Here is a 14,450-nt window from a genome sequence, read left to right on the forward strand (position 1 = left end):
AACAAACGCTTCTTTTCGTTGCGCAGGCGGCGTAATGTTGCATTGAACCACGGGGAACGTTGGTTAGATTTAACAATTCTTTTGGGTACATAACGATCAATAAGGTACAATAATTTGCTTTTATACATCAACCAGTTTTCATTGACCGAGAGCTGATCAAACTCAGCAATAAATTCATCAACAAAGCGTTCCACTTCTACCATTATAGCCTGAACATCGGCTCTAGAAAAATCACGGATATGTTTTACACTTTTTTTTTTATACAAACACGAGCTTGCACATCAAAATGCAGCACTAAGTGATCACTTATTCCCGGCTGATAACTTATTGAGGAAACAAGGTCAGGTGATCTGGTGAGGATAAAATCTATAGTGTTAGAGCAATTAGGAGTAATGCGTGTTGGTTGGTGGACGAGCTGAGTGAGGTTGAAATCAGAACATAGGTTTATGAATTGAGTACACACAGACGAAGTGTACTCTAAAGAAACAAGTTGGGATTGCCATTTTATGTTCGGGAAGTTAAAATCGACCAGAAGGAAAAAAGGTGAATTTGGATATCTTACAAATAATGTGTAGATCGGAACAAAAAGAGGGTGTGGCAGTAGGCGACCTATAACATGCGCAAAAGATGAAGTCACGAGAGGAAAAATTTACGCGTACACAAATCAGTTCCAAAGATGAGGCAGCACTAATAACTGAAGAGTTGAGCGCATCGGCGATACCAATTAAAACGCCTCCGCCCGAGCAAACATCGCAATCATACCGATAAATTTTGTACACTTTTCCACAATTGAATATTTCATTGTTGTTTATTTTCGCTTACAACCACGTTTCAGTAAGAATCATAATATCTGCCCCGCAAGAATCAACGATAGAAGAAAGCTGAGCACGCTTGTTGAAGATACTACTACGTGTGTTTTTACAAAGTACTAATAGATTGCTGCAAGGGGGTCTGCAAGGGGGGTCTGTTGTGCTGCAAAATATTTCAATGCTCACACATTACCATCGATAGTCATTGTTAGATGCTTTCTGGCACAATTCTTTTCTTAGTAAATATTGAGTTGATATTTAGTTGATTTTAGCGTATTTTGAACGTTAATGTGGAATTTGTGCAAAAAATTGCCAACATTGGTGCTTACACTGAAATTAACTTTTTTTTTTCACCAGTATATTGAAGGAGGCTTGAAATGCCTATTTTTGTGCTGAAATGATACAATTCTGACTTTGCAGCGTTAGCTCGTTCTTACAATCTTGCACTTGTGTGTTTGCATTTGTGTGCAGGTGGCACGCTGCGCATCTTTGGCGAGTCGCTGAACCGGGATGTACCATACAAGACTTTGCTGCTCTCAACAACGGACACTGCGGCACATGTGGTTCGGGAGATACTGGTGAAGTATGGCCTGGAGCAGGAGGAGCCGCAGCACTACTGCTTGGTCCAGGTACTGGTTCCCCCGCCTCCAGGGGGCCTGCCAAGTCCACAGGATCCTCCGACCGGCGGCCTCAAGGAGTTTATCCTGGATGACGACGACTGTCCCCTGGCCATCGAGAGGCAACACAACCGCATGAAAGGTGCGTTTTGTGTTGACTGTTAATGGGGCATTTCCTTTGAATTTGGGTAGGGACGAGTGATCACCTTGCCTCTGACGGGCTACGTGTTGGCATATAGTAATCTAGCATTCTCGCTATCCCTGTTTTATCTCTCGAAATTGCCCGTGTTTGTTAAAATCCCATCCCTAACTCTTGCCCACTTTTTCCCCACTAATACCGTATTTTCTCGCGTAATGATCGCACTCGCGTAATGATCGCACCCTAATTTTGTCGTCAAAATTCTATCCTTTTTCTTTCCTGTGTAATTATCGCACACTGAACTTGTCGCAGTGATATGTCGTGTGCCAAGGCTAGCTAATGATGATCGCGCTTACCACATGTCAAATGCTACGCGCACGACTCTTAACCAAGCGGTCTGCACACACTCAACATTCTTAAGCAGATGCCCCATTTCATTCCTTTCATCACTGTCCGCATTTCCATGAAAAAAAAAAGCTACAGCCAAACTTTCCTCTGGTTTATTATTTGTAGGCTTCATAATGGTTTTGGTGAACAACAACAACAAAAAGGACGCTTTCAATTCTTCTCATCTGCACTCGTGGGCACGTAACAAATCACGAGCGGAAACGATAGTGGCCACGTTTACACTGATACGTTAGAAGTGTACCCATTCATACACCGACACTTGTAACACAGCTAAGATATTCGCCCATCCTTAGCGAAAACGTGCCATATTAGTAGATAGCAGTGAAGACAAATGCCGCAGTTTCCGCAGCATGCCCGCCACATGTTTCTATGTCACTGGCAGCTACGCGCGCCCATCTCTGTTTCTGTCCCCTCAAAGCGGACATGGCTAAGTTATTGTAACAAACTTGCCGATATTGACAATATTATTCATTACTGATACGGAAGAAACTGTTTCAATGCCTGTAATGTACTCACGGGAAGAAAAATAATTGCGTTCGGTGCATTCAGCTTGCTCCGCCGGCCGCCATTTTTGTTTTGGTGTCCCGCACTGACAGCGGGAGCTGCCAGCTTGTCATCTTGCAGCAAATGCGCGATTAAAAAAATGAAATGTTTCTTTTCGTGGGAAATTTAACCCGCGTAATGATCGCACCCCTGAATTTTCGTCAATTTTTTTGACAAAAAAGTGCAATCATTATGTGAGTAGATACGGTACTCCAATTGTTTCTTGCTGATCCCCTGCTCTGAGCATTTAACACTTCCATCAGATTTGAACCCCAGTTCTTCTGGAAGTAAGGGCGTGGGAATATAAGAACATTCCGAATATTTTAATAATATCTGTATTCAATTCGAAAACTAGGTATTTGAAAATTTTTGAATATTCGGTGGGGTACATATGTTCAAAACAAATCGAATAAAGGCTGGCAATGCGGGAGCAAACACAGTTCTTAGTGTTCGTTTCGGTCTAATCTGAGAATGTCTGTCTGATTTTCACCTGTAAAGCTAGCTCAGCTACTGAACATCTAAGCTTTACAGTGACACTCAACTTTTTGCTGAGGCTTTGCTCTCTTGGCTTCTTTCCTATGCAGCTTCCGACGGGCTAGCCGAGGGGAAAAGAGAGAAAAAGCCGGATATTGGTGCAGTGACTCCGCTTATAGCTGAAGGATTCGAAAAATTTTTGCGGAATGAGGTTCGTGAGAGATACTGTAATAGGGAGGCCATTCTGTGATAAGTTCGAAAAGTGTTTAAGGGTCCCTTTAGGACAGGTGTTAGACTGGCAGAACAGATGTGGAGGGGTGCGATTATTTGGTTCTTCAGTTTATTGATGTCGTACAAGAGCACTGGTAAAACTAGGGGTGTCTGGTGGCCACCTTGTAATCCTGAGTTTACATAGGCTCAGCGTAGGTAATCAGGCTGTGGAATCGACATGTGAATTTGGCAGCTAGTTAACAACTGCCAGCATAGACGAGGGACACGTAAGACTGAAAGCTTGCCCAGTTCCAGAACATAGTGCTTGTTTGCCAAGGAACAGTGGTCCATCTGACCCACGTTTTGTGCAGGGACACTGTCCTTCCACATACGGCGGCGGCCAGCTGACTACCAGCCTCGAAAGCGCAAGAAGAAGGCACCAAGCGGTGGTGGAACAGTGCTTCCCGAAGAGGGCTTACCCTTTCTGCAGGAGGTGCCCCAGGGCGGTGGACCCCCTGGCCCCTGCCACCCGATTCCCCTCCACATGACCGAGGTTGGCTCGGCACCTTCTGGAAGTCAGGGGCTGCAGGTGGGTGGTAGCTTTGGCATGGCATTGTGTACTGTTGTTGTTATGCAGTTCTTATTGAACAATCCAAATTAAAATATATAGAGGCATGTGAATATTGGAATATTCAATTTTGAATTGGTTAGAGAATGTTCGAATAATTTGATTTGTGAATCGAATTTGAATTTCTGAATATTCGATTTTTCAGATATCGGTACCTTCAGTAAATGACCAGGTAGTGACACGTAGACTGTCCTCCACTTCTTCCTGGAGTGTCGGGAAGGCGAAAGAGATAGGAAGAAACATTTTCCTCTTGCATACCGCTGTTATGTCCCTCTTCATCCGGCTATGTTTCTTGGTGAAGAACCATTTTTTAACGCCAAAGCAGTCCTCGCTTCCTTGAATGATGTCCTACATGTTATAAGCCAATTAAATTCGTAGCGCATCTTCTTTCCAGAGGATCCTGCTACGATAGTTTTGTGTAGTACATACCTCTAGGCCCTTGTGTTTCAAGAGCTCTGGTGAGGCAGTAGTACTGTAGCCAATTTTAGCATCCGAGATATTTTTTACATTGCATCATTCTTTCGTAATGCATTTTAATGCTCATAGTATGCGTCATTAGTCGTTGCCATAACGCAGATCTATTCACAGCAGCCACATGGCCCTCAGAAAGCCGACAAACTGCCTTGCCAATGAAAGCGAGTGCACGGGATGACCGTTGAATGTTCATGGCCACTATCCTTGTGAAATACCGTACAATGGCTCCTCATTCCGAACGCCGTTCATAGATGTTCAAGTCTCTTTTCGTAGCTTCAAGTGGCCTGTCACCAGGCTAACTTTGGAGTTACATGGAGAGCTTGAAAATATTGTGTGACAGCGCGCTTACCCCCCACAGCAGACACAGACAGCAGATGGATGTGGACAAAAAAATGGCAGAGGGCGGTTGCACAAACTTGCCGTGGACCTCCCCATTTGAGAACTCATTACTGCTGGCGCTGACCGCAGTCAAGGCATATGCTGCTGCTGACAACGTGTAGCGGTGTGCTGAGTGATATGATGCAAATTCTCCGCTCTTCTCTGTCACACAGATTGGCCTTATAACGAGCTGACGATAACCCACAGAAACCACCTGTCATAAACATAGAAAAGCTCTGCTGTTTTCTGTAAGAAAACTGGAAAGCAATACTTTCAAAGGAATAGAAGATTGCCATTAGGCACAGTATGGCCCACTATTATACTGAAAAGCCCATTAGTATTTAGGACAATTTGACTATTTCTTGAGCTTCAAAGGGAAGAAAGCACTTTACAGACATTCCACCAATAAAAAGTATTTTCCAGTCCTTCGTATACGAACTGAGTAGTTATCAGTGGTGGCATACTAGTTTGGTGTTACTTTTAATAAGAGTAGAACATACTACAGTGAAACTTCGTTACTACTAACACCACATTAACAAATTTTCAGATTAATGAACTTTTCAGAAATCCCCTGCCGACTTCATATAGTTTCAATGTAAAAATATTTCACTGCTATGAACTTCGGAATTCCGAACTTTTCAGAATAACAATCATTATTCAGTTTCCCTGTGATGTTAACAAAGCCTCAGTACTACAAACTGATATTCAGAAATCTTCAGGGCAGCTGAAACAGTAGGCTAGCAGACGACAGAGTGCAGAGAGTGGACATTACAGCGCATGGGTTTGGAAAACCTGACACGGCATCTGAGAAAGAAAGAATGCGAGCGTGCGGATACGACAACGCATCAGGTTTTGCGAGCACATGCTTCGCCCAAAAAAGTGTCGCCCAACAGCAGAGGCGCATCTCTTCCTTCTTTCACCCTTCTTTCTGTGCACACCTGTTTGTTTCGTGCTTCTTTCTATAGCCGTACTAGCTATGCTTGTGGTGAAATGTAACCTCCGTACTAGCGGGGATGCCACGCAGTCGCACTTTCCAGACTGTGTCGTTTATATGTGCTTATGCTTTGACATAGTTCAGGTGTCCGCCTCGAGCGAGACAGTTACGCTGTTCACGGCAAGAAATTTGAAAAACAAGCAAAAAGCAAAAAAAACATTGCGCTTTGGAGGAGACATGGAGCTACCTTTCTGTCAGTAGTTTTCTCGGCGTCAGTGTCGGTTGTATACGGTGCTTTGGTGGTGTGTGGTGACAAACTCTATGGAAAATAGCAACAGCACGTGCTGAGGGCCAACAGCGATGTTTTCATGGATAGCTCATATGGTAACAACTTATGAGCTGAGGGGTTGATATGAGCTGAGGGGTTGATGGGTGGAATGGTTAATTTTGGTGCTTCCACTATAACAATCATTCAGAATAACAAACATTTTACCCGGGTCCCTTGAAGTTCGTTATATCGAGATTTCACTGTGTACATCTTTTTTCATAAGTACCTAAGTTACTGATAGCAAGCAAGACAATCACGAAACGAGAACAAGGTGAAAGCAGGAGCCAATGTTTCGTCAAGTCCACTTGCCGAAGCGTTGGCTTCTGCTTTCTCCTTGTTCTCGTTTTGCTCATCGTCTTGAATTTCCATCTCCCGCTTTCCCCGTGTTTTCGTTTTGATAACAAGCAAGATTCTTGTGATTAAAAAATGTGATTAGCCTTCTGAGCATGTGCAGCACTGTGTATTTTGCACAAAATTTGGAAGCATAAAAGATTATGTCAAGTTTTCTGATACAGTCGAACCTCGGTATATTGAATTCGACGGGGATTGGAAAATAATTCGATATACTGTAGTGAAAATTCGATATACAGACGAGGCCAAGAAAGCACTCGCGATCATAAAAAATTGTGGCTTACCGATTGGAACAGCCGCGAATCACATAGCATGTGCACACAATATGAAAGCGCTTTATTTCACGGAAAAGAAAATCACTAATTTTGGGCTGCTTTTTCCTCTGGGAAATGAAGTTTAAAACACTAGTCTCAATCTTCTCGAGACTGTCCAGGTGCGAGAGCCCAGTGCCTTCCATTTCGCTGCAACAGCGCCGAATCAGGCTGAATGCTGACGCCAGTTCAGTGGCTGTGCACGGACGCGTTTCTTCGAAAACACAGTTGCCCTCGTCGTCGCTGGAATCGCCGTCTTGAACGCCAGCTATTCCGGCCACAATGTCCTCATCAGCGAGGTCGGCTACCGCTTGAACTTCGCTGTCAGCGTTAATGAAGTCATCAGCAGTAACTTCGGACGGGACGGCGCCGGGAAAATTGGACAAGTCGTGGAACACGTTCTCCAAGCACTCATCGTCATCTAAAGCTTCGGACATTCATCTCCGGCCACTTCAAGGCCTGCCTTGCCGAAACATATGGCCTGCTTCACGTGGCCCCAAGCGCCGGTAATCATCTGGATCGCGCCGAGCAGGTCAATATTGAGATCGGTTCCCATACGTAGGTTTATGAGGAGCCGTTGAATAAGTCACTTCCTTGAAGTTCTTGAAGCAGCGCGGTGACTTGCTCTTCCCCATCACGAATGGCCGTAGCTTGCACGAGCCGTCCATGTTGGCTGCAAGCAGCACCGACACACGCACTTTGCTCATTTTACCGCCTTGGCATGAGATTCCATGGAGAGCGAGTGTCCTATTCGGCAACATTTGCCAAAAGAGACGAGTTTCATCTGCATTGAAGATTTCTGCAGGCGAAAACTTCTCAGTGATCTTCGGCCACTCCTCAGAAAGCCACTGCTGCATCTCATGGCTGCTGACAGCCCTACTTTCGCCTGAAATGGCCTTTCCTACAATGCCGTGGCGGTTTTTAAACTGTTGCAGCCATCCAGTGCCACCGCAAAAGTTCTCTTCGCCGTAGCAAACCATTTGGCCTTTTCGATTAACACCGGGCCATCCATGGGAATATTTTTCGCTCGGATTTCAAGAAACGACATATAGAGTGCCTTCTCCACTTTGTCAAAAGCAGCAGGGCGCACACGACACGCTCCCAAGCGACTTTCCTCACCTGCTTTAAGCTTGATGTCCTACTTGTTTTTTAACAACACACGCTACACATGGCACGATGAAACAGAGGTACGCACAACAAAACGCGCAATGCGCAGATGGAGCAGTCCGAGCGAAGCCTGTTCGAGCGGCAGTCAACGGGGCTGCAAAGGAACGACAAAGGAAAAAGAAAGAAGAGAGCGGGGAAAAAGATCGGCGGAATATGCCGTCGAAGGCGCTGTGTTCGTTTTTTAGCCCTCTCTGGCTCTCTTGTCTCCCCTGGCCCACGAGTGACCGTGCCAACCCCTCACTCTCTCTCTCTCCCTTTTCCCAGGAAGTGGCTTGGAAACGTCGACGCGTCGCCGCTCCAATGCCCTTGCCCAATGCACACGCCGGCGGTAGAGGAGGAGCGAGAGAGCTCGCGCCGGTGGGGCGCAAAAACGGGGGAAAGGCTCTGCGTCTCCGTCGCTAGGCGACGGCCGCGCATGCGCAGAGGAGGAGCCTGCTGACTGACTCTGCGGAAATGTTTTCCCCCTGAGGACCGGACACGAATGTCTTCGGGAAAAGCGCACCTTCCAGGGGTGCGGTGCGGCATGGCTTTCGATATATCGAGTGTCCGACTAAAATTGAATTCGATATACTACGCAATTGTCCTATAGTTTTACATAGTATTTTCAAGGGGGTAATCTGTGTGTTCTATATAGCTAATAATTCGAAATATGCGGGTTCAATATATCCGGGTTTGACTGTATTCGATTCAGTATGCGTTTCTTTTTCCCTTGATTCAATTCGAAATCTACTATTCAGTATTCACCCACCCCTAAAAATATAGCTTTGATGAGTGTAATGATATTTTTTTTCACAACAGCAACCAAAGTAGTCACCAGAGACTGGGTCAAAATCTAATACTGAATGAAACACGCTAGGTGTGGGGAACACACACTCGTATGCAATTTTGACAACCTACCAGTCTGGACTTTCTTGTCCCCTGACTTGGGCATGGTTGGTAGCATGTTTCGCTACTTCCGGTTTTGAGTAGGTACTGGCATGATCTAAAAATAAGAACATCACACTTTCTGTTCATCTCAGTGACCGAATCGGCATGCAGTAGTCCAGACTGAGTTCCAAATATCGAACGGGGAGTGTAAGGCATGCAAACTATTAGTTGTCGTTATAACACTAGGTCAGTAGAGTGAGTGATGAAGCCTTGAACTTGTCCAAATTATTTCTCTGTGACTCTATGTACCAATTGGGCCATCAGCGAGTCCTCCTAAAGAACAATTCAGTCAGTATAGTTCCGTTTGTAGTCCAATGCACTGCACACTCACAGTGACATTCTGCCCACAGCTCCAGGGACCAGGCGTCCTGCCAAGGCACTGTGTGATAGCACACACGGAAGGTGTGGTTACGGTGACACCCAGTCAGCCGGAAGCAGAGACCTACGTCGATGGCGCCCGGGTGTTTGACACCACACTGCTGCAGCATGGTGCCACGGTTCGCTTTGGCCGCAGCCACCTCTTCCGCTTCTGGCAAGCACCACCTCCTCGGGCGGCTGCCCTACCTCCTGCCTCACCTGCTGCTGTGGGTGACAACCATCGGCCACCACATGAGGAAGACCACCGTCTGTGAGTGGCACCACCTGGGATGGCAAGGGGAAAGGGACCAAGATGTGCCAGCTGTGCAGTGCCCCAGCTCGTCTTAATGCCCCCCCCCCCCCTTTTTTTTTTTTTTTGCTAAAAACAGTGAAAAATTCAGGGCATGAGTTGCAACATTGGGCATCCGAGCTTATTTTTCTGCAAGGGATAGCTAAAATGTCCAAGCGTGTTGATCACATTGATATGTTTAGCTCTCTAAACGTCTGTGTAACCACTTCCATGGGTGTCCCCACCTGTGATACCTGTGAGGTGCTTTCAGTACAGGGAAGTATTGCTCTAGGTTTTCTTTTTCTCTCTACTTTAATACATGCTTTCATTGATGACTTTTTTGCAGTAGGCTAAAGTTGGATTTGAGTGCAACATCCAACGCATCATTGGGGCTGTACACCACAACTTCTGTCTTTTTGTATTTTTTCTTTTCGCCTGCTGTAGCAGGTGGTTGTACAGTAAGCCTACCATACCACCATAGGCATAGATAGCAAATTGTATATCTAACAGTCGCTTGTTGTACTCTTATTTGATGCATCCAGCCATTTGTAAAAGCTCAGCTGGCCGTAAAGGCACCTCTAATTGTGTTCAGCCATTGCTTAGTAGGAAAGTTCTACACATAGCGTTCGTGATGTGTTGTAGGAGAGCTCCTGAACCAGAGCCCACAAGCATGGTGGCTGTTCCCGACCATATGGGTCCCGTTGGTGCAGGGGACCACAGGGATCAGCGGAGGGGTGACCCCATTCTGCCTGCAGTGTTGGAACTGTGGGAGGAGCGTGAGTCTCTTTTCCTGAGTTTGATGCAACGTTGCCGACCGATTATTTCGACTTGACAGAAACTGCCACAAAGTCAGAATATGAAGTCGAAAATACTGGATTCGTCTGAAAATAAGAGATTTCTTTCCGCCAAGTGGCCAAAAAGGTGGGCCATATCCTCTGATCATCACTTTCAGGGATACCTTCAATTTTGCATGACTTGCGCAAGACAAATCACCGTCTGCGTGCGACTGCATTCTTGGCACAGTGCCAAGCACACTATCTTATTGCAGTGCACAAACGCTGCCGCCCTTCGGTGCGTCCAGTGTTAGTTGCGCGGAATGTCACGAAAATGAATGTATCTTCAGAAGTGATTGTCCAAGAATATGGCCCATGCTTGTCAACAAGTTATTGTGCCCAAGTACACACTCTTAAACAAATGTACACCCTTTAGGTCATATCTTGCCACACAACAATAATCAACTGCCTTGCTTGCGTTTCCTTTCTTGAAAGTGCCACGTTCGCTAGTTTCCTGTCAAGAGTGCTTTGTGATGCTGATAATGTGTATGCTGTTCGTGACTTGGAAGTATTGGGCTCACAGCATTAAAGGAAATACGGACAGGACAGATCATGATTATTGTCGTGTGGCGAGATAGGAACCTGAGGGTGTAATTTTGCTTGCGAGTGCACTTCCCTTTGGTAGTGTAGTATGGGGGGGGGGCAGGGGGGACTGATTCCGCTGTGACTATGATGATAGTCTTGCCCGAAAAAAGAAAACAAGTTCAGCCCATTGGTGCGCTTCCTTGGCTAAGGAAGAGCAGGTATGGCCTCCGAGACTGGAGGATGGTATGCGCTATCTATTAATAGTGTGCACCTCCCAATCTTGGAGGCTATAGTGTGGGCTATAGTTTGGCCAGCAGAAAATCTACAATGGCGGCCCAAAATCGGATCGCATTAATTAATGAGCGATTTAGTCTGTAAATTTGGGGCCTAAATTCATCTGAAAAATTGGTCATGAAAATGCATTAGCTCTATGGGAACCCTGACAGTGCACTTACGAAGTCCAGAGTATAAAGTCTGAATTTTTGGAGTCCAAAAGAACCGTTGGCTACTGTAGACCATACTGTATATTTTGATATCTATGTGCCTATATTACTGATAGCTTGCAACATTCTGGTTATGCAATTCTAGGAGACGCCCGAGCATGTGACGCTCCATAATTTCTTCGCCGAAATTTGTAAACATTACATTTTGTGAAAAATCTTTTGTTATTCGATACTGATTCGATATTCCTTTTTCTTTTTCTTGATTTGATCCGGAATCTACTATTCGGTACTTACACACCTCTAATCAAAATGATATTGCTATTTCTGCTTGACTCGGTCGACAAATTAGTGTGCGGTCGTGCAGTCAGAGTCCAAATTATCGCACAGCACGCTGTAAGGTGTCCGAAATTTTGGTTTGGATACATTAACATAAAGGTTGGCTACATTGTACATTAGGTCTGTGATAGTAGGGGCTGTGCCTTGGAGCTGTCTGAATTATCGGTCAGCGACTGTCCATGTACAGCCGACTTACATTATTTTAACCCTGACAGGACCGAGGAATCAAATGCGAGCCTGCTTTATTGTTTCCATAGCAGAAAATTAACATAGAAATAGCATTAAAGCTTCTCAATAAAGTAAAAATCTATCTGCTCCCGTTTCTTAGCAAAAAATAAACAAGAATCTGTGTTGCACAATGGCGGCACGCATTGCCACATAGCTTTAAAGGGATACCGAATAAAAATATGAAAAAATAAGGGAAGCATCAAAATTAAACTCAGAAGATGCAGCTGTTCTGATACACAGTGTTTATTTCACATATTTTTAAATGGATAGCTGTATTTTTGGAAGATTGTGAATGGGTGGCAGCTGCACACCGGCATGCATGGGGCTGCGCACCGACCACCGCGACGTCATGTGTGCCGTCTTGCAGTAGCAGCAGCAACAGCAGCAGCAACCATCGAGTTTCCTACAATAATTACTAGAGAGAACTCTGGCGCTGCAATCGTTCAGCTGCTATAGGGATGATGAACCTATTCTTACCCCGTGGAATGATAAGTACATGGATTTGTCTGATATCTGTGCTTGGGGATTCAGACGTTCTTGTGGCTTTGTTTATTACGCTTTATATGCCTTCATTGTCGTATCAATGAATGTGCTGTGCTCAAATCCTGCCGTTGGACAATTTTAATAATGTTTATTTAATTATTTCTTACGCAGTACTTTGTTGTAAATGAAGAAGTTACAAAGTCACAAAGCCGTTTGAAGCCGGAAGGACAAGGTTTAGGCAAATTCATGTACTTCACATAATTCCTAATCTGGCTGAACCATCCCATTGCAGCTCCCATAGACACAAGTGCTAGAGTTCCATTTAGTAATTATTGTACGAAACTCTGGCAACAACAGAAGTAGGCAGCTGGCGCTTGCCTGACGTCTGCACACATTGCTCTTTGCACCCATGTTGACTGCAATGGGTGTGCAGTGTGAACCCATATCGTTCAAAGCTTCGGCTCTGCCAGAGACGTACGACGTGGTTAAAATGACATACAGCACGAAGGACAAGGACTGCGAGAGACGACAAACACTGCGCACAACACGTCGTTTTTACCATGAATTACCAACTAGCCCAAGCAACCACCCTTGTATGACATGGTTTGTCTTGACTGACAATACAGTTACCGACCGTTTATTTGGACCTCACGGGGACTGCGGAAATGTCCAAATAAACAGGTGTCCGAAAAAGCAGATTAAGAAAAAAAAAGAATTCCTTTATTTCCACGCACTTATTCAGGCTTGGCAGTAGGCTTGAAGAAATCGTGACTGCGCCGTTGCACACTGTTTCGTTTACGTGCATTCAGATAAGCCTGAATCTCGGAGAGGGTCATACGGTCGCTATAGGCGGCTGAAACCACAGTCACTGCTTGTACACGCTCTGCATGCGACGGCAGCGTAACACATGGTGCGTCATCTCCCAAGTCGGAGTCATCGTCCGGCGGTGCAGCAGAAATCTGACAAATGATCTTGCCATTGTCGAGTTCTGCGCATGTCAGTACAGCAGTGTCAGCACCTGTGAAACTGCCAAATGAGACTTTGTCCGGAATCACAATACAAACACTGTGTAGGTCTTGGCAGAACATTTTCCGTGTTAGTAGGGAGCATATCAGAAGGCGACAAATCTTAGGCCTCCCGGCACCCGCTTGCCGGCATTCCCCAGCGCAGTCTGCGTGGGAACTGTCCGCATCATTAGACACTTGACGCAATGTTTCTGTATGCCGCGTTGGATCTCCAGAACCTCGACACAGCACACCAAACAAACACCACCATGCCGACACCAGTCGCACAAACGAAAAACGTGGCCTAGTCGCAGCGTCGTGCACGAAGAAAGAAATTAGCTGCTGGATTGTCTTGACATTGCTTACTAAGCTGAAACCGGAACTGCTGTATAGCCACTCTATTGAACCAGGCAGAAATGATGATGATGAGCGGGGATTTGCAGTAGCGTCACTTCGTGGGGCAGCAAGGAGGCTCCATTCAAAACAAAAATTGGAGGACGCTTAAGCTTCGCCTTCAAGAGTGGAACGTAATAGTGTTATAGCACCCCGTTTGCACCGCCCACTCATTCGCTCGGCATGCTCTTGACGAGACAAAGGGGAGAAGCGGGCGAGTAGCGTGCCACCTGTCGGGGCAGCGCCGTACATTGCAAGGAGGGGGTCTTCTGTGTTTGCTGCAATATAGCTCTGCGTGTGCACCAAGCGTAGAAGAAATGTAGCGGAAACGTACTTCGCTACTCGTTTAACTGCAACTTCTGTAATTTACATGCTCATAATTACCGATATACACCGCAGTATAACTTTCTAAGGCGACGCCGCTTTCATAGAGGCGCTTTTGTCCCACTTTGAAGCATCGAACTCATGGCTGAGTGGTAGCGCCTCCATCTCACACTCCAGAGACCCTGGTTCGATTCCCACCCAGCCCATCTTGCAAGTTGTTTTTATTTATGAATTGCCTTCTGGGATTTTTCGCTCGCGGCCAATGCCAACGACACCGGCTTTTCTGCGACACGAGCTCCTTAACACTGTCACATTAAAAATGACATTCAGTAAGTCGAACCATGCTCTGGTCAGAGTCGGTGCATGGTGCTCTCGGTCGAATTGGCTCAAAGAGTGTCCGAACTTTCGGCAGTTGTTATACATTATGGTCTGTGGGGAGAATGGTGGTGCCACGAAACAGACCGAATAATCGAGAATGTCCGAATTTTTGGAGTCCGAAAAATCAATCGGCAACTGTACTTTTCCCACCCTTGCTCA

The 14,450-nt window shown here is 45.7% G+C and overlaps 1 protein-coding gene across 1 annotated transcript in view; it reads left to right on the plus strand.

The window, feature by feature from the left end:
• Positions 1–14,450, plus strand: part of cno (adherens junction formation factor afadin) — a 185,087-nt gene that overhangs the window by 37,932 nt on the left and 132,705 nt on the right. The window contains exons 6-9 of the mRNA XM_075669816.1: positions 1,281–1,568; positions 3,572–3,789; positions 9,049–9,326; positions 9,987–10,120. Of these exons, the coding sequence (XP_075525931.1) occupies positions 1,281–1,568; positions 3,572–3,789; positions 9,049–9,326; positions 9,987–10,120 (918 nt within the window). The remainder of the gene's footprint in view (positions 1–1,280; positions 1,569–3,571; positions 3,790–9,048; positions 9,327–9,986; positions 10,121–14,450) is intronic.

The sequence above is a fragment of the Dermacentor variabilis genome, chromosome 9, assembly GCF_050947875.1.
Source record: "Dermacentor variabilis isolate Ectoservices chromosome 9, ASM5094787v1, whole genome shotgun sequence".
In the NCBI taxonomy this organism is placed as follows: Eukaryota; Metazoa; Arthropoda; class Arachnida; order Ixodida; family Ixodidae; genus Dermacentor; species Dermacentor variabilis.